Raw genomic sequence first — 19244 nt, 5'->3', positions numbered from 1 at the left:
ATGCACTAATATTATTTCTAAAGGAATTGTAAATGACTATTTTAGGCTACAAAAACTGATTGAAGCTGCAGGGTTTTTGGAATTCACTAAATTCTGAACTTTTAACAACTCATCTTATACTACTACTCCTAATTAAAAATAGAGGAAGACTACTTTAATATGTTGTTTTTGTATTTTTGTATGTTGTGAATAATTATGATGATAATGACATGTTAATCCCACATGTATGGGTATGTGCTTCTGTGTGTGTGCTTGGTGGGGCACATCAATGCAACGCTAAAGCACTACAGGACATGTGTTTAGACTGTGACGCTCCTGTATGTGTGTTGTATTTAAAACTGTATGCGTCAGTATTTTTGTATGAGCTCGTCCTGCACGCGTGGGAGGCAGAATAAGCAGATATATCACGAGATCTGACTGACTCTGGATATCAGTAGTCTCCGGCCAGACGGATCGAGGAGTCTTGGACAGATCGGGACTGAACTTGTACCAGCACGCCCTCTCGCGACAATCAGCTGACAGAAGAGGAGCCGTCAGTTGGTCCGTCACCCTCAGTTACCATAGAAACCACCAAACAAACCACGCTAGCTACGTTTAACAGGTCACCGTCAAAAGTAGCTAGGATAACGTATTATATTATTAGTAGCCATAGATATATGTATATATCTGTGATTAGTAGCTAGCTACACTTTGGCAGTATTATTGTCAGAATGGCTCATACGAGAACTTATCGCACAAATGTGAGAATCGGAAACTGGAATGAGGACCTGCACTTAGAGGAGGTTTGTTTCAAAATTATAAAGCTCTCAACTTGTATCGCTAGCTAGCTAATTTATAACGTTAGCATAGCTAGCTAGCGTTAATGGCTAAACACAAGTTTACAAGTAAAGGTGTTTGCACATGCTTACATCTATTAGCTAGCTAGCTAGCTAGATGATGACTGCAAAGGGATTTGTTACCCATCGCGGTTATTAAAATACTAAAAAAGCAGGTTGGCTAGCTAGCGTTACTGGTTATAAAGGTTATCATTAACGTTAGCTAGCTAGCTAGATATTAAGTTTCACTAGCTAGCTAGTAACAGCCTACAAAAATCAACAATAGAAGGGGTGATAATAAGGCTGGTTAATAATTAACTGCAAACTCTTTTTGTTTGTCAACATTTTTTTTAGGAACAGTTACTGTAACAGGAAGAGGAGTGTCGCTAAAGGCCAACTGTAGTGTAGTTTACATCGTTAAAATAATAACAATAATATATAGCGTTGACTTGAAATAAAGTTGGTTCACTAAAAACATAAAAATAACTTTGATAGAAAACTATTTTTGCTGTGTTTCTCTAGTTAGCTTGCTACATGTCTCTGGGGGTTAGCTCTAGTGTAGTGAAGCATAATTTAATGTACAATAAATGGCAGCTTAGTTCACTCACTAGCTGGCTACACTTTCCAAGTAGCTTGCCTTACAATGCTTACACACTGGTTTACTCCATGTGTTTATACTACTTTGTTTTTGTGAAGAAAGCGCCATCTCATGGTGAAACCCTGCAAGTGAATGAATGTGTGTGTGTGTGTGTGTGTGTGTGTGTGTGTGTGTGTGTGTGTGTGTGTGTGTGTGTGTGTGTGTGTGTGTGTGTGTGTGTGTGTGTGTGTGTGTGTTTTCAGTGCCTGGAAGTTGGCTGGAGATTGGGAGGGGAAATTCTAGGTGGCTTTATCTGTAAATTGTAAATTTCTATTTACACATGCAATAAACAAGACAAAAGAAGATTCTGTGTTTATCATACTGCTATTTAAAGAGTTTAGAGCAAGAACGATGACTGAAAATTAACCTAATTATGATACCATGACATTGTTAACATTCCTTTTAAAGATCCAGCCGTGTCCCCCTTTTATGTTTTAAGGTTGAAAATGTATTCTTATTTCACATTGTCTGACATCATATAGATTCTGTATTGGCTTGTTCCAACTCTTTATTGAAAATATGTTTTACTTATAACCAGCAGTGGTTTGGTCGTGGGGACGTATTCAATAATAAAGATTGTATCTGTTGATGTTTTTTCAGGATTCAATGAAAGAATATCTGGAGAAAAAAGAGAGGGGTGAGCTTACTGCCCAGAAAGTAGACTTCCTCAAACAGAACATTTTGACACCGGTAAAAAGAGTTTAAGCAAATTAATAACACCATTAATAACAACAATAATATCACAATGATGATGGGGATGGCAATAATAATGATGATGGTGTTTTGTTACCATTGTGTAGGTGAATCTCACTGTGACAAATGATGGACTATTGCACTTTGGGGATGTTGTGATGTTGGTGAACGTGGGAGGAAAAAAGAGGGAGTGCAGTGCACTGAGCATTAACGCAGACATCAACAGTTTGACGAGGATTCCTGCACCTAGCATTCAAGCCCCATGTGGAGTCAGTGCAGGAAAAGGCATTCAGGCCTGCAAGCGCACTGCCTTCATCATTACCAGGTACATACACAAACACGCTTAACTACATCAACATACACCTCAACACACATGGTAACACTCCCAGATTTAAAAGTGTAATGCTGCTTGCTTGACTACAGTGTAGATGGCAGTCCTGAAGGATCAACTCTGCATTTTGAGCAAAGTTTTGCCCTGAAAACAACAAGTGGCATTGCTGGGGGAGTAAGTAAACTAACACACACACACACACTATAAATACATATATATGGAGTTGAGTTTGCATGTGTTTGTTGAGTACTACGCAGCCAGTGAAAACATTTGTGTAACATCCTTAGGTGAGCTTTTTAAAGTTTAAGACAATATCCCTAATTATGAAACTTGTTATCATGGATCAAGGTTTTCTCTGTTCTGGGCTTGGAGGCTATGTTTTACTAATTTATTTTATTGAACATGTGTTCTATTCATTCAGTCAAACACAACAAGCTGGCATGATTCTGTGAGATAGTGTTTTTTAAACAGCAGGTTTACTTTACATTGTGCCTTTCTTACGTCTGAAAAAAAAACATAAATCTCATCTTTAGTGTGTTGAAATCTTTTCTCTTTGTTTCTTTCCTCAGCTTTACTTGACAAGTGACCTGCGAAGTTTTCAAAAGGTAGATCCAGTTTTAACATTAATTATTTATTAGATATTAAGACCATCAATACATTATACAGAACAACCCCCAACAGACTTTAAACAAAGCTGCACGTGGTCTGGGAGTGGGAACAGGTGCATGAGTTCTGGAATTAAACAACATCAACAATATCTAATTCCTACTGACCCGATTGTTTTGTTACTTAATGACGACTCTAAATTACACCTACTTGGGAAACAGAAGAAAGTTTGGCTAGCCGGCTCGACAGCAACCAAACTGACTTGAATTGTCAGTCTCATATTATTGTGACTTCATTTGAAGTGTGCAAAGATGTCCCGGTTACAAGAAGTAAACTTGGATGATGGCGGTTCCTTCCTGTCATGGTGGAAGATAGTTCACTTTGACCCCCAGGAGAGGCTTGAATATGAGGGTCAGCCTGTCCCTGTAAGTCTTTACCGTATCTTCATGGTTAACTATTACATCACAACATCAGTATTTTCTGTGTTCTTTTAAATCTGTAACTGTAACTTTTTTGTTGTTACAGGCTAATGTGAGCGTGTTGATAATACACTGCAAGACAAACCAGGCTCTAGCTGTTCTGGGTGATCACGTCCTTTGGTATTTTCCATTTTCCTTTTTAAAGTAACCACAAACCATAAGCTGCTGTGTTAAATGCAATATTAAGGCTTTTCATTTTAATGTCTGATGTCAACTTTGAGGTCCACTGCAGAGTTGGCACAAATAATAGCCAAATATGTGATAAACAAAAAGAGATATATCAAAAGAAGTAAACTGCAATGTGGATTTAAGTGAGCTAACTATAAGTAAAAGCGAACAGCCTGTCAAGGCTTTTGTTTTTACAGTGACATGAAAAGCCCATCTCTACTCCCAGTCATCTCCAAGGCAACTGTGAGTTTTAGCTTGAGACAAATCAGCTTTCCTAACCCAAAAGATCTGATGTATCTCAAAAAAAATAATCCTGTCCTGTCAAAATGTCGCAGAAATACACCACGTAGATTCACTTCTGTTGACACGGTCAAGTTGCAGTCAGCTCCTTACAGCCACTCAAAAGATAAGGGACTGCAATATGGCAGCTAAAAGTCATGTTACAATGCCTGCATGCATCGCTGTTGTTCTGTATGTAACAGTTGTGTCCCTGCAGGACCACTTATGGCAAAGAGTATGAGATGACGGCTCACACCTTCCTGGACTCCCACAAAGCCGAGCAGGACAACAACCACTGGATACTGTGCACCTGTGACCCTGCAGGCAACGGGCTCGTACTTCCCAACCAACCACAGGCAGCATCCGACCACAAGGAGCTCACACAGGCAAACCCTGGCATCTAAATCTAACACTATCCACTCTCATGCTGTAACATGTACAATTAGGGCAGAAAGATACCACATTATTTACAATACCTAACCTTTTTTTTGTTTTTTAAATAAAAGTTGTTTTTTGTTCTGTTTGGGTCACTGAGTTTTTCTTCTTGTGCAAAGAGTGGCGATGTTGTGTATTGTTTAGAATCCTTGCCACCACGAGACAAATCGAGCTTGTAGCTTGACTTGAAAGAACACACTTTTTCTGCTCACGAGTTCCATTTTCACTTTCTCACAGCCTACTGCATTGAACGGTCCACCTACGTAAACACCTTCCCGTAATCAATGGCAGAAAGATACCACATCATTTACAACACCTAACCTTTTTTTTGTTTTTTAAATAAAGGTTGTTTTTTGTTTTGTTTGGGTCACTGAGTTTTTCTTCTTGTGCAAAGAGATTCCAGGATGGACTCCAACGAGGGCGTTAAGGTTGTATGATATAGCCAGCCAAGCCACCAGGAGGCTCTGTAGAAAAGAAACATTTGATATATTTCTCCAAACAACACTTCCATTGTTTTAGTTGGGCAATAGCATGAGAAACTGACTGTGATATTGGATAGTTGGATGATTTGGGCCAATTTCCCTTGCATTTGGAAATTTCCCTGAAATAAATTTGAGAGAGATATTGATGAGATAAGAGGATAAAGTAGGTCTCTCTCATGAAAGGAGCAATACATTCAAGAAAATAGGCTCTAAACAGTCCTTACAATCAAATGACTTAGTGCAACCCTTTCAACTTTTTAGTGTGTTAAAAAACACTAAAAAACGGTGAAAGGATAGAAAGGTTTTCTCTACTTGTGCTACATCATGTCACATGTAGACTATTCTATGGTTTGATTATAAAAAATAAAACAGGAAGGGAGCACATAGCACATCACTATAAAACATATTTGATGTTTCCTGCTTGTGGTCCCATGCTGTCTTAGCCTTTTCACATTATCTTGAGTAAAAGATTCACTCCATACAGCCTGCATGGTTGCACAGCACCTGGTGCTGTGCTGGTAGTGTGACCTTACTGGCACCATGTTTCTGCATCCTAGTAAACACAAATATCTTCACTTGTAGGGTTTAATGGACTGAGGATGGGAGTAGGATTTGGTTTGGGATTCGGCAGAATCTTAACCAGTGGATTCTGTATTAGGCCGAACCCCAAAAATCTGGATTCGGTGCATCCCTAGTATGATGAAGGCATGTTGGGAGGGTGAAATTAGAAAGCTAACGTTAGCTAACGAGCAGCAGCCGGCCATTCAGTTGCTCCGCTCCCGCTGTAGAGAGACTCATTTGCCGAGAGAACAGCTGACACTGTCTGGTTAACACCAGCTGTGACTGTCCTTCCTTTGCTGTACCTGAAGTTGCTGCGTTTTGGCTGCTGTCTGGAGATTCCTTCATGCACAACTCATATTCTTTTGGATGTTTCATACGCAAATGTTTTAACAGCGGCAATGTTGTGTATTGTTTAGGCTCCTTGCCACCACGAGACAAATCAGCATTGCAAATTGAACATGTAGCTCAACTTGAATCGCCTTCTTTTGACTGAAAGTACTGCTAAACAACACTTTTTCTGCTCACAAGTTCGATTTTCACTTTCTCACAGCCTACTGCAATGAATGGTCCACCTACGTAAACACCTTCCCGTAATCAATGGTGGCGCCATTACGCTGACCAGCGTAGTGCAAGTGTAGGGTTCGATTTGGTGGAAAAAATTCTAAGGTTCGGCAGAAGCCGAACCCTGTCAAAAAGCCCAATATTCGGCCGAATCCTGGCACTTAGAATTTTGTGTGTGTGTGTGTGTCTGTGTGAGTGTATCTCACCTTTGGCTCCCTGGAGGACAAAGCCAAACCACTCATTTTCTTTCTTCTGTAAAACAGCATTCTTCTCCTCTATGATATAGTCACTGTAAAGAAGAGAGCAGAGGGAGAGCAAGTATGAATCCATCACCATCCTCACTCTCACAAAGAGAGAGGGGTGAGAGGGAGGGCAGGAGAGTAAAGTACTTCCTATCCTATTAACCAATCCAGTTAAAAGTCAAGCAAGCAACCACATCTCAGGATTCCAAAGAGCTTTACTGATATTTTGAGCATGTAAAGGCAGGACCCTGATAGCACAGATAAACTAAACTCCACTTCCATCTATCACTCACACACACACACACAGTGCGAGAGAGTGAGAAAGTGAGCAGGCGAGGGTGAGAGTCCTTGTGATTGAAGTATCTTTGGGATAAAACCTAAGAGGCTGATCCCTCAGATGAGACTGCAGCTGTGGAGGGAAGAAACTGACAGAGCCAACTGAGATGCAACATTATCTCTGACTAATGACAGAGGGAACAGGAGATTTGGCCCCAATATATATATTGGGCTTTTTGACAGGGTTCGGTTTCTGCCGAACCTTAGAATTTTTTTCCACCAAACCGAACCCTACGCATGCACTAGGTCTACGCGCGCTATGCTGGTCGAAGTAATGGCGCCACCATTGATTACGGGAAGGTGCGTAGGTGGACCGTTCAATGCAGTAGGCTGTGAGAAAGTGAAAATGGAAAAAAAAAGTGTTGTTGGAATGGAACTTGTGAGCAGAAAAAGTGTTGTTTAGCAGTACTTTCAGTCAAAAGAAGGCGATTCAAGTTGAGCTACGTGTTCCATTTGCAATGCCGATTTGTCTCGTGGTGGCAAGGAGCCTAAACAATACACAACATCGCCGCTGTTAAAACATTTGTGTATGAAACATCCGAAAGAATACGTGTTGTGCATGAAGGAATCTACAGACAGCAGCCAAAACGCAGCAACTTCAGGTACAGCAAAGGAAGGACAGTCACAGCTAAAAACTGGTGTTAACCAGACAGTGTCAGCAGGAGCGGAGCGACTGAACGGCCGGCTGCTGCTCGTTAGCTAACGTTAGCTTTGTAATTTCACCCTCCAAACATGCCTTCATCATACACTGGTTAGCGAAAATTTGCCAAACAAAATTGTCACTCATCTGGCGATAGCGATGTGCTTTCTTATGATGTGAAAAGAGTGTGTGAATTCAACATTAAGTCGTTACATTTAACTATTTTAGAGGCTGTGGACGTAGTTTACTTCATTTACTGTGCTAATTGACTGAGGATGGGAGTAGGATTCGGTATTCGGTTTTGGCAGAATCTTAACTGGTGGATTCGGTATTCGGCCGAACCCCAAAAATCTGGATTCGGTGCATCTCTATTTAAGTGTATAATCATTGTCATACTTTGAGATGTTTTGCCTCTTTGCATTTATTAAGCACTGATATTAGCAATGCTATTGAAATGCAATACCTGAGAAGCTTTTTTGCATTATTTTATGTTTTAAAGGGATCATCATTGAAGATCATCAAGATAGAGAATTATAACGGCTATTTTTTTTGTTGATGATTTGTGATTGCAAGTGTTCATGAAAAATGAAATATTATTTGTTAATTATCTTTGCATCTGATGGGATCTATGTCTTTTAATGTGTATTTGTGTGTGAAAGAGAGAAGAAAAACACAAACACAGGCTACTTGCTCTGAGTGTTAATATAGAGATTACTGTACACAGGGGTAGAGAGTGGCACAACGTTTGCTATGTCACCTTCAAATGATAATGCACCTTTTATCACCTTCAACATTGAATTACACCCCGTAACAGTATTTGCCTGTAGAGGACTGATTTGACTGTACAGTAAGTTCCAGCTTACTGTTTGACATTTGCTCAAACTACAATACAACTGCAATGCCACTTTCGTAGCAGCAGAGGGCGACACCTACACACTGAAAGACCCTAACCAAACGGCGCTTCCCAAAAACACACATCCCCAAAAACTGAGTTTTACAAAAAGAAAAAGCCATTGGGTTCAGTGCCACTTATCGTGGTGGCACGTGCAGCATTTAAGTCCTTTTGTTATTTTTTTTTACATCGAGGGGATATTTAATTTGTTTCTAACACTCACTTCACCTCAACAACATATAGCCTCTCTATCAGGAGACTTCCCAGCACATGATCGCTGTTTTATGACTTTATAAAGCAAATGTATTATCGAACCCAATGTAAACTAAAATTATTTTATTTTCACCAATATCTCAAGTATCGGATATTCGCTCCTCCCACACGCTACTTCCGTCTTTGCACAAAGTATTTATTAGATTTAGTATCAAAAGTTTTATACTGTATGAAGTAGGCTATTATAATGTTTTTAAAAAATTATATTTTCTGGTAATATTTTAAACTAAAGTAATACGAGAAACTAACACATCTCAACATTTCTTATTAAATGTAAAATCATTAATTTATTAATATAGAGAAGGTTAGGAGTATTCACCAAGTGATTCGTTTCATTTAAATGCTGGAATATTTATTATTATTATTATTATTATTATTATTATTATTATTATTTTAAACGGCCATTAAAGGGGTACTCTGACAATCATTCCCCGTTTTAAATTACAATGATTAAAATCGGTTAATAATAAAATTGTAAAGGGAAATTCACACAATAGGCCTACAGTAAATATTCATGTGAGTTTCAGAAGTAAGGAGACAAGATTTTTCAGTCCACCAATCAGGAACTGATGTTTGTGAAATGGGGGGAGGGGGGTGGTGGAATTAAATACCGGTACTGAATTCCTCATTGTCTCGAATCTTCATGCCAGCTGATTTTTGATCGACATTACAAACCTGCATCCAGGATCAAACGTGCTTCGGAATGAGTACAGCGACGCCCATGCCGTCACTGCTACATGTAGGCTATAGGATGAATGAAGGATCAAAACAGTGGGTAGGCTACAGTCCTCTCTTGAATGAGGGCTCCATGTCAGATTTTGCTTTGGACCTGTAACGATGATGTGCACTGTAACCTGGTACAGCTCCAATGCACAAAATATACACTTCATGGTACTAAAGGTTTGAACTTAGTCCTGTTCGCTCCAGAGTCAAGAAGTCAAATAATTTAAAAAAATATATAAAAATAAAAAAACTCACTATAAAGACAGCTTTTCTTTAAATTGATAAAAGGAATTCTCCTCTGTGGAATAAAAACAACACAATCACTCATACACTGAACAAATAAATAAGGAGGGAACAATTCATACAAATCTTTGTGGTTGTTGTGTCAATGCATAGTCTACCCAACCAGTCCTAAATTTAGATGATGTAAACACTGATTTCGTAATCCCATGCTTATTCAAGTTGAAGGCTATTCATGATTTATAACAAGACACATCTTTTATTGTAAAAGTAATGTTAAAGGGCCCACTTCTCACACATTTTGCGTGAAAAATCTAAATAGATATGTGCTGACCGTGCTGTTGCCCCAGAAACATACACATGACATACACATACAGTATGAAATACAAATTGCCATCATCACCTGAAACCAACTTTTTTTTTTTTTTTTTACAAAACAAATTCAACTATGGTCAATGATGATTATTCAGTCCAAACCACACTGGTACTGTAGAATTGATTCCCCTGAGAACCACCAGAGGTAAATATTAGTTCACTCCCTACAACAATAAAAAAGATACATGCTGTAATAGTCTTTATTCTTTCAAAGGATTCATTCACCACCCCCTTTTGTCGCCTCTTCACCTTTATGGTCAATTATCTGCATAAAGTCTCATCAAATATTGTCATATACCACACTTCTTTTTAAATTTAACTCATTTCGGGCATTTTTGTTTCTTGATGGTGACCTTGCACATGATTCTTTTGAAAAAAAAAGTTAATAAAACTGGGCTCATTTGAATGAGTAAACCTGTATGTGGACAACAAATCAAGCAGAAAGTAAAACTCTCACTTTCATTGTGAACAATTTAATCATTTACCTCTCTCAGACACAAAGTTATTCAGTCAGCTTTTATGGCGTTATACATGTGCCTCATTCCTGAGCAAGTAATTGTATGTTTTGAGCACAGAGAGCTGTATTTTGCAAGCACATTACATTACATTTTGAACATAAATTATACACTTTCAAAAAAAATAATTGCGTTTCAGCAAACAAAACCCTTTTCCGTGCTCAATAAATGAATTTGCATGTTTGCTAGATAGCATGGTCTGGACACAGTTGATGCATTTCCCAACAGTGTTATATTTTAACTCAACGAACATTGCTACAGCAGGACAGGATGCAACATCTTTTTTTTTTTTTTTTTTAAGATTAAGATTGTTTTTTGGGGGCTTTTCCCTTTTTTACCTAGAGACAGTGGATAGACATGAAAGGGGGAGAGAGATGGGGGATGACACGCAGCAAAGGGCAATTTCTAAGACAGTTTTGAAAGACTACGGAAAATCAATGCAGGTTTGCTGAATGTCAGTGACTGGTGGATACTTTAATGAACACAAATCTGTTAAAGAATAGAATATGCACAATGTAATATAAACTAAAATTTGAATGATATTTAAACTACATTTTGACACAGGGCCTCTGTGCAAGATCTCAATAAGTACTGTACTTAAGTACAAATTTGAGGTACTTGTACTTTACTTGAGTCTTTTCTTTTCATGTCACTTTCTACTTCTACTCCGCTACATTTCAGAGAGAAATATTACTCCACTACATTAATTTGACAGCTTTAGTCACTAGTTCCTTGACAAATTAAGATGTTTGCACACAAAACACATTTAGTTTATAAAATACAATGATTTATTATAAATTAAACTACCCAATGATTTACGGTCCTACAATTCCAGCTGAAATGATTAGACGATTAAACACAGAACTTTGTTTCTAAAATGTGAGCATTTTTCTGCATTGAGTACTTTTACATTTTCCTGATGATAATTACTTCTACTTAAGTAACATTTTCAATGCAGGACTTTTACTTGTAACATAGTATTTTTACAGTGTGGTATTAGTACTTTTACTTAGGTAAAGGATCTGAATACTTCTTCCACCACTGACTCCAAAGCAACGTCTATTCAATAGCCCTCGGTATTATACCGTAAATTGAAGTGCATAAACTGGTTATCTATAATAGGTAACCAGTCTATGCACTTCAATTTAGAAGTTATTTTTCTTTCTCAGACAGTGAAGTGTGAATATGTAAAAAAAAAAAAAAAAAAAAAAAACATAAGAGAAAAGTTTTAACAAATTAACTGAATTTTATGTAGCAGAATTTACATTTCCTTTTTCTCCTACCCAGGGGCCCGTTTCACCAAAGATTTTAAGTTTCTACACAGATTGCAAAATGATGTCAGCATCCAATTTCCCAAACAACTGACACAAACTGACAAAAATTGCAGATATAATCATCTCCCCTTGTGGGGGTCACGACCCTCAGGTTGGACACCACTGATTAAAGAGATGTAACTCAAATGAGTGAAGAGATACAGACATGTGTGATAAACTTTAAAGCCATCCTTAGTCTCTCCCACCCAATATTGAGAAATCTCCAGTGGTCTAATAATTTGAGCCATTGATGTATGATATAAAAGGAACATATGTGATCGGTAAATGGGATCCATCCAGGTTCACTAGCAGAATAAAGAACATATTAAGTTGCCTCTACTGGAGTGGGTGTATATAAAGTATTGAAAGTTCTACAACTTGGAATAAAGCTACACCCTCATATCCTACACCCCTACGTGCTGAAAAGTAACTTCATTTACTCAAGCATTGTACTTTAATACAATTTTGAGGTTCTTGTAGCCTACTTTACTGGAGTATTTATACATTCAACTTATACAAGTCAGAGGCAAATATTATCCACATTAATTTCATAATTTAAATTACTAGTTTATTTTTAGATTCAGATTAGTAATACAAAATATAATCAACATATGCATTCTGATATAACACTTTATTGATCTTCGGAGGGAAATTCACAAGCTACCAAGCAGTATGTGTATATATATATATATATATATATATATATATATATATATATATATAGAATATAGAAATACATTCAAATTAGCCCCACACCAGCTGCAATATTAAGTGACGTAGCCTACTCATTAATAATCATAGTGTAGACTACATTATTCTGAAATGGGCTATTCTATAGTATGTAAATGAGTACTTTGGGTACTTTAAGTATTTTTGATGCAAATAAGCCTACATTTAATGAAGTAAACTTTTAATGCAGGCACCACTGCCCAGAGACACTCAGCTGTGTCTTGTTTTGGGGTGTGGAGTGGAATATTTAGGAAAATCCCTGGGTCCTAATCCAGCCCGGTTTTTCCGCCCTGCTCCCGGCCACCTTATGCGTAGCACTAGTGTTTCTGTGTGAGAGAAGCCGACTCTTGTTTACAGCAGAGATTCCACGGAGCAGCGGAGACCCACAGCCTACGTTAAACTGAGGGCGAACCGTAGGATTTCAGCCTCTGGATATATTCACGCAACGTGTTTTCTCCCTTTTATGAGGATAAAGGCTAAACACGAAACAGCTCGCAAAGGGCAACTCCTTGTGGACACATTCTCCCTCCCACCCGAGCCGAGGTCGTCTAGCTGGAGACCCATTCTCTTGCGTGGCACAAGTCTGGTATTTTCTTTCAGCTGCAAATCCCGACAGACGACAGAGATAAGTCCGACCCGAGGAGCTGGAAAATCGGTTTAAAAAGCGACTTTCTCACCGCGGGCCAGGACTGCTTGGTGGCGGGATCGAGAACCTGTGCAGGTTGAATGGCATAAGCGAAAGAAGGTTTTTCATTCATTTTTCAACCTCGCAGCCACCACCCCTGTGTATCTGGACGTGTTTTCTGCCCCACTCCTCCCCTCATACACAGGCATTCACACGGGGGTTCTTGTCCGCAACACTGGCGTTAATTTATTATGATGGTGAAGGCTTCTAACAACGCTATTTAGTCTGATGTTTTTTTTATATTGTTATTGCCAGGCCTGATCACACTGTACGCGCACTGCTGTTTTCAAGAGATGGAGACTGAAGATGGGGATTACCATCATTTATCCGGTAAAATCGCTGGCTTGTGTGCCATACCAGCCGACGTCAAAGTATCCTGTGATTGGCAAAAATAGCAGACTGTTTTAATTTTTGTCTTCAAAGGAATTTCCAGTTATAACGATTTGTACACATTTATTTATATATATTTTTTAGATCAAATCCTGGAAGCCACGCAGGCTACAGAGTAGCGGTTTTTTGGGGGGGGCTACAGACACATTCATTCACCCCTCCCCTCTTTTCATATTCTTCTATGAGGAGCTGGTGTGTGCAACCTTCATAATTTTATTTCAGTTTTTATCCCAGCCTTAAGGGTTTTTCGAGAGGTGAATAATGTTAAGGAACATGAGATCTGGCACACGGATGGGTAGCCCGACCTTGTTTTGGGGTCTGATGCTGTCTGTCTCCACTATCTGCATCTGGTCCACACATGGAGAGAGTAAGTATTATTTCTTTTTTGTATTAATAATATTTTGTTAAAGTTGTTTTTGGTTAAATAGTGGATGGCCTTAATACATAGGCTACTTTTTGTAGCCAATTTAACCTCTTGTAAAGCAGTAGATGCTAAATGATGGGATACAAATGTGTTAAAATGTAGGCTATTAATGAAAAAGAAAATAAGGGGAATACATTTTATATTAGGACTTGGTCGATACAACAAACCTAGTCAGCGTATAGCTCATCGAGGTGTGCCTTTTGCTTACATAGGGCTATTAGCTGTGGACCATGTGGTAGGATAGCTGCCCGTCAGTAGGTGAACATATTTAAGCAGAATCATCTGCTTTTTTTTGTGCGCAGTGATCACCACCTTTTAACGAAGCGGTTGTGTTCATTTAGAAACAGGCAGAGCCATTAGTACACGTCGCCGTAATCTTCACGCAAGACATCCAGAGAGCACAGGATGAATCTAGGGACCAGAGCTGAAGGTTACTACGACAATGTGGCCATTTTGCATTTCGTGGTGTGGCGTCGCTGCGCATGGAAAACCTAAATCAGACACAAACCGTTGTTTCTTAAAAGACTATACAGCCAAAAACACATATACTTCAGCCCACTACCTTTTATAATCAGTCATGATGGAAAAAAAAGAAAAAAGATTGTCGGAAGTATCATGTTTTTATCTCCAGACCCCATTCTCGGCTGCCTAAACTACTTTGTATAAAGCTATATAGTGTTAATTAACGCAAGCCTTAACATAGAGGAGCACCTGAGCTCAGTCCCGTTAACACCAGGCTTTCACACTGATGGAACACTAGAGATGATAGGTGGCACTTTGTAAACACTTTACATTTTAGTCTGGGAACATTTGAAAAAATATATTAAACCCATTGGAAAAAACCCACTGAGGAGTAGCCTAGGTGAAGTTTTTTTTTATTTTTAATTTTTAAAAGTAGTATTTTCTCTGTGCTGTCATTTTGGGTGCTTTAGCAACGAATAAGATAGTCGTGGAGTTCCCTTAAAATGTAGGCACTTTTCATAGTAGCCTACTCACTGTCATGTAAAATATATTGAGCTGAACCCATTTCAGGGCCCTTACTGCGATTTCAGTGTTTTGTTTTGTGGTTTGAAATTTAGAATGCCAACTGCATCGGTGAGCATATTGTTACATTTTCTCATCTAAAGTAATCTTATCTTTGTTCTGCATATAGCAGCTGGAGTCCAGGCTGATTTTTGCAAATGCTATAATAATACAACTGGGAATTAATGAGGGTCAATGAGGGTTGCTTGTCTTTTTATTGCTCAATATATATATATATATATATATATATATATATATACTGCTGTTAGAATAATTTTCTGTAACTGCTTGCTGGTGACACACTATTATGCTTTTCAGTGGAATCTCTTTAATGTTGGGCAAAGATAATACCTAATCTGTCTAAAATTATCTTTTTGCCAAAACTAACGATAATAGAGAAGATTTAGCCAACTCCGGTAGAAATAGCTATTTTGTTTGTGAAAATGGTAGAAAAAAAAATGCAATAAGTTATTTTAAGTTTAAGACTTTAAACAGGGACAAGTGTGTGATTTTTGTAACTAAAAAAGTGAGTTAAAAAACATGTTTGTGCTTTCTCTGTTTGCATTTCTGTCAATCAACATTTTTAACAAAACTTTATTATTATTTGTCACGTACAATTGACAGTACAATGTAGTGAAATTCAATTACTGCATTTAACCCATCCTAAGCATTAGGAGCTGTGGACAGCTATACATACAGCATCCGGGGAGCAATTTGGGGTTCAGTGTCTTGCTCAGGGACACTTTTGACGTGTGGCCGGAGGAGCATGGGATCGAACAGCCAATCTTGTGGTTGAGGGGCTTAAAAACTACGCTTAAAAAAAAAAAAAAACTTTGGTGGCATGGCATTGTGTTTTTGTTTGTGTTTATATCCCCTCTGTACAAATTTGTCTGTTTCCTGAGAGGATATGTGGGATGGTGGCAAAAACTTGTCATGGGAAGGAGACATGTAGACTTACCTCTATTAGCATTCAAATAGAATAGAGACACTTTTTTAGTCTTATTGACTAGTGATTTGAACACAGCCGTATGGGGGCGCGTTTCTGTGCACCCTCATGAGCCAGTGAGACACCCATGAACGCAGCAGGGGGCTGGGAGACAAGTGGTTGCTCTCAGATCTTGACGCTCTGTGGTGTATAATACATCAGGCCTTCCAGAACAAATTGTTCAGAGACAAAGACTATGGTGAATATCAAGACAGGGATGGATCTTACCAGTTTATTGCTCAAGGATGATATTTACTTCACTGGGCTGCAGATGGTCAGAATTTCCAGCTTCTATCATCACTTAGTGGAAAATCACAGATATCCCAGAGCTCCATTAGGGGTTACAAACTTTTTTTTCTGTTCGTTTTGATAATCTGTCCATACCAATAAATGTAATTAAGATCCCTTTGAACTCTCACCACAGTAAACTTTCCATGCAATGGTATCCAAGTATGCAGCAAACAAGTCTCTAAAAGGGAGAGAGAGCGTGAGGGTGATAGAGACTCGGCGTTTGGAAATAGAGTGTGCAAAAATACACTTGCAAGAGAAACAGACTTGGTTTTGTTGATTGGAAGAGTAGAGAGTTTGTGAACAGTTTTATTGGCGTTTGCTGTTCACACGGAGTGGTCCCCTGTATAGACCAATGCGCTTAACTTCATCACTTGGCACCACTACTATTAGGGTTATAAATAGATATGTCACCATCAACATTGGCCCAGGGGTTGTGTGAGTACAGGCACCCTCTGTCCCGTTCCGTGAGGGCACACCAGTGTTCTTGTTCAGTTATTTATGAAGGGACATGTTGCTTCAAAAAACTTGAATGGTGGCATAAATAATCAAATGTCAGCAAGCATTGTGTTTGACAGGCACCCCTCCTACCACTCCCTTTGGGGTATGTTGGAGTGCAGCTCCACTTGTCGTGACGGGGCAAGTGGCTCAGATATGACTGCTGCCACTCTACTCCAAGGTGCCCCACTCGATCTTGTGATCAGTGCTACATGGTTACATACACTCCCCCCACTCCTCCACCATATGTTCCCTTCTCCCACTCTTGGCTTGGCTGGATGCAGGAATGCCTTGTCCCGACCCCCGCGAGAAGGTGTAGTGAGTGTTCGTAGCCCCACGGTGTGTGTTCGAGTGTGTTTGTGTGCATGCATGTGAGTTTATTCTTAAGCTCTTTGTGTGTACTGCAGCAGGACTCAGCGTGACAGCCTGAGTCAGTGGCGCTCCTCTGTGTATGGATGTGAAAGTGTGTCACTGGGCTAGTTTGTGAGAGTGCAGTCAAATGCTGTCCTGCAGATCCTTCAGGCTGCCAGCTGAGGTTTACAATGCTTAATTAAACACTTTATTTCAAGTGGCCTGCCATTGGATTTGCTCAAACGCAGTCTCTGGCCAACCGCACATACATCATCATGGGCTGCCGGTTTAATGGCCCGTGGAGTATTGTACAATTTTGTGAGATGATTGCAAATGTTAGCTCTTCTAATTGATGACAGTCGCTGTATCAGTTGAAAGCTGTTCATCAAGACCATCAGCCGAAGATTATTCTCCGAGGTGTTTTCAGAATCTTAGTGAGAAACCTTTTCATTGTTTCATGTTAATTGTTACTACTGATTGTTGTAATAAAGAAAAAGGTAGCTGTAATCACTGAGGTGCGAGTTGTATATGCATGTGACTTTACAGCACAGGTGCATAAAAACTGTCATAAACAGGCTACAGCTTCAGATTAAAGCTGATGTTAAGCTCCCAATCAGTGCAGTAGAACATCTAACACCTAATTATGCTTGACTATTCACTTTACTTTGTTTTCTTTTATGGATTTCATTCATATACACCAGAGAGACCATGGAGTGAACCTGATAGAAACTTGTGTTTCTATTCACAGCTGCATCTCAAGCAGTGGTATGAAAAAATCTTTTTGGGTGACTCCAAAAAAATGAATGTATGAATGAAAGTAAGAAAGAACTTATTTTGTAAGTTTCCTGCAGGTTACCACACATCCTCACAGACGTTTACCCTTAAAAAAAAAAAAAACAAACATATTTTACTATAATCCATCAGCAAATTAAATGTGGTTGTTTATGATCAGGTTATAGTGATCAGGTTAAAGTGTGCATGTAAACAGAGTATTTTACCTCCTGCCCTGTCCCCTCATTTTGGACGAGGGTCTTTGTGCAAAAGTTGTTATGATGGAGGGTTTAGTGTTACTGTTTGGGGTTTTGGTGAAATCTGAGCCACAGTGTTTGAAGTAAGGTCCACTGAGGGGAAGTGGCCCAATGAACCGCTGGTCAGATGACTTCCAGTATGCTGGGGATTAGGGCCAGTTGATGTGGCAGGTGTGAGGGGATATGACACAGTAACCAGCTCCCTCCCTGCATGAATTTCAACAGAATTTTAGTGGGAAAATGTTGATCCTGGTTGTTATGGTGCAGTGCATCAGTGGAGTTCATTATTTGCTGTGTAACATTTGTTAATGCCATTGTATGTATCTATATGCACCTCCTAATAAGTAAAAGCAGATGCTTTGTGATTGCCTATGAACTAGAGCTAAATGTTAAACAGAAAAAATCCAATCAAATTTAATATAAATAAAAACAATGTATATATATTTTGAAACTTTTATTGTGCATATAATAATCATAATGCCTCAATATTAAGCACTGACCTTGATATATTGTTTAAGGAGGATGATACCAAACCCAATAGGCCTGTACATTTTAACACTTTCTTTTTTACAAGATGCATACTTTCACACAAGATACATATCTACAATAATCCTAACATTTTGAATATATACATATGGGCGGAGCTCTCTCAATGCTTCAGAATACAACTATAACACGCTCAAATTTAGTGCTAAACATATTACAAATAATAGTGGTTTTGCTAATTTGTAGTGTGATATTTTATTGTTTTTCTAATCAAAAATAAATATAATTGCCGTCCTGCTTATTGTAGATTCACATAACCCTTCTTCAGATGAATCTTCCTAATTACCTTCCTGAAGTTTACAGCTGGATATCTGGAAAAAGACACAGTTATGTGCTTTTCCCATAATGCATGTCTGTGGCCTTTTGATAAACAGCACAACATGTGGTCTGAAAGTCATGTTTCTGTTAGCCAAACCTAAGATTAAGTTTATTTACACATATATAGGGTGTGTTTACTGAATCTGAATCACAGTTTACTTGAAGGTAAGATAAACAGTGACTAGTGATTAGATTTGGCTTAATTTGACTGACTTAAAAAGGTTTGTGTTTGAGTGTGTGTGTGCGCGCAAGTATGAGTGTGCATGTTTGTGTGCTGACATTTTCATGGAGGGCCAGGGCAAGGTTTATCAATCATAAACATGAGCCGATGGATCCCATTACGCTGTGGAGATAGGTGTGTTTACTCAGCAGTGTGAAGAGCA

At 38.8% G+C, this 19244-nt stretch overlaps 2 protein-coding genes across 3 annotated transcripts in view; both read left to right on the top strand.

Annotated features, from left to right (window-relative positions):
* The first annotated feature begins 301 nt into the window (after nucleotides 1–301).
* Nucleotides 302–4527, top strand: cfap161 (cilia and flagella associated protein 161). Its single transcript, XM_028585926.1, has 8 exons — nucleotides 302–782; nucleotides 2053–2142; nucleotides 2253–2470; nucleotides 2569–2650; nucleotides 3046–3081; nucleotides 3385–3507; nucleotides 3608–3681; nucleotides 4226–4527. Exons 1-8 carry the CDS (start codon nucleotides 711–713, stop codon nucleotides 4410–4412), a joined length of 882 nt encoding a protein of 293 aa, XP_028441727.1. The 5' UTR covers nucleotides 302–710; the 3' UTR covers nucleotides 4413–4527.
* Nucleotides 4528–12628: 8101 nt separating this feature from the next.
* igf1ra (insulin-like growth factor 1a receptor) overlaps nucleotides 12629–19244 on the top strand; it is a 74759-nt gene continuing 68143 nt past the window's right edge. For both annotated transcript variants that reach the window (XM_028586255.1, XM_028586254.1), the window contains exon 1: nucleotides 12629–13767. In XM_028586255.1, the coding sequence (XP_028442056.1) occupies nucleotides 13662–13767 (106 nt within the window). In that variant the 5' untranslated portion in view covers nucleotides 12629–13661. The remainder of the gene's footprint in view (nucleotides 13768–19244) is intronic.

The sequence above is a fragment of the Perca flavescens genome, chromosome 8 (genome assembly GCF_004354835.1).
Source record: "Perca flavescens isolate YP-PL-M2 chromosome 8, PFLA_1.0, whole genome shotgun sequence".
Classification (NCBI taxonomy): domain Eukaryota; kingdom Metazoa; phylum Chordata; class Actinopteri; order Perciformes; family Percidae; genus Perca; species Perca flavescens.
Note: the sequence above shows the minus strand (reverse complement) of the source record. Positions and strands in the feature narration are given on the sequence as shown.

Excerpts from the sequence above, each read along its gene's own strand:
- cfap161 (XM_028585926.1), top strand. The coding sequence starts at position 711 with ATGGCTCATACGAGAACTTATCGCACAAATGTGAGAATCGGAAACTGG. Across the intron at positions 783-2,052 it reads AGGACCTGCACTTAGAGGAG|GATTCAATGAAAGAATATCT; the intron begins GTTTGTTTCAAA and ends ATGTTTTTTCAG. Across the intron at positions 3,682-4,225 it reads CTGGGTGATCACGTCCTTTG|GACCACTTATGGCAAAGAGT; the intron begins GTATTTTCCATT and ends GTGTCCCTGCAG.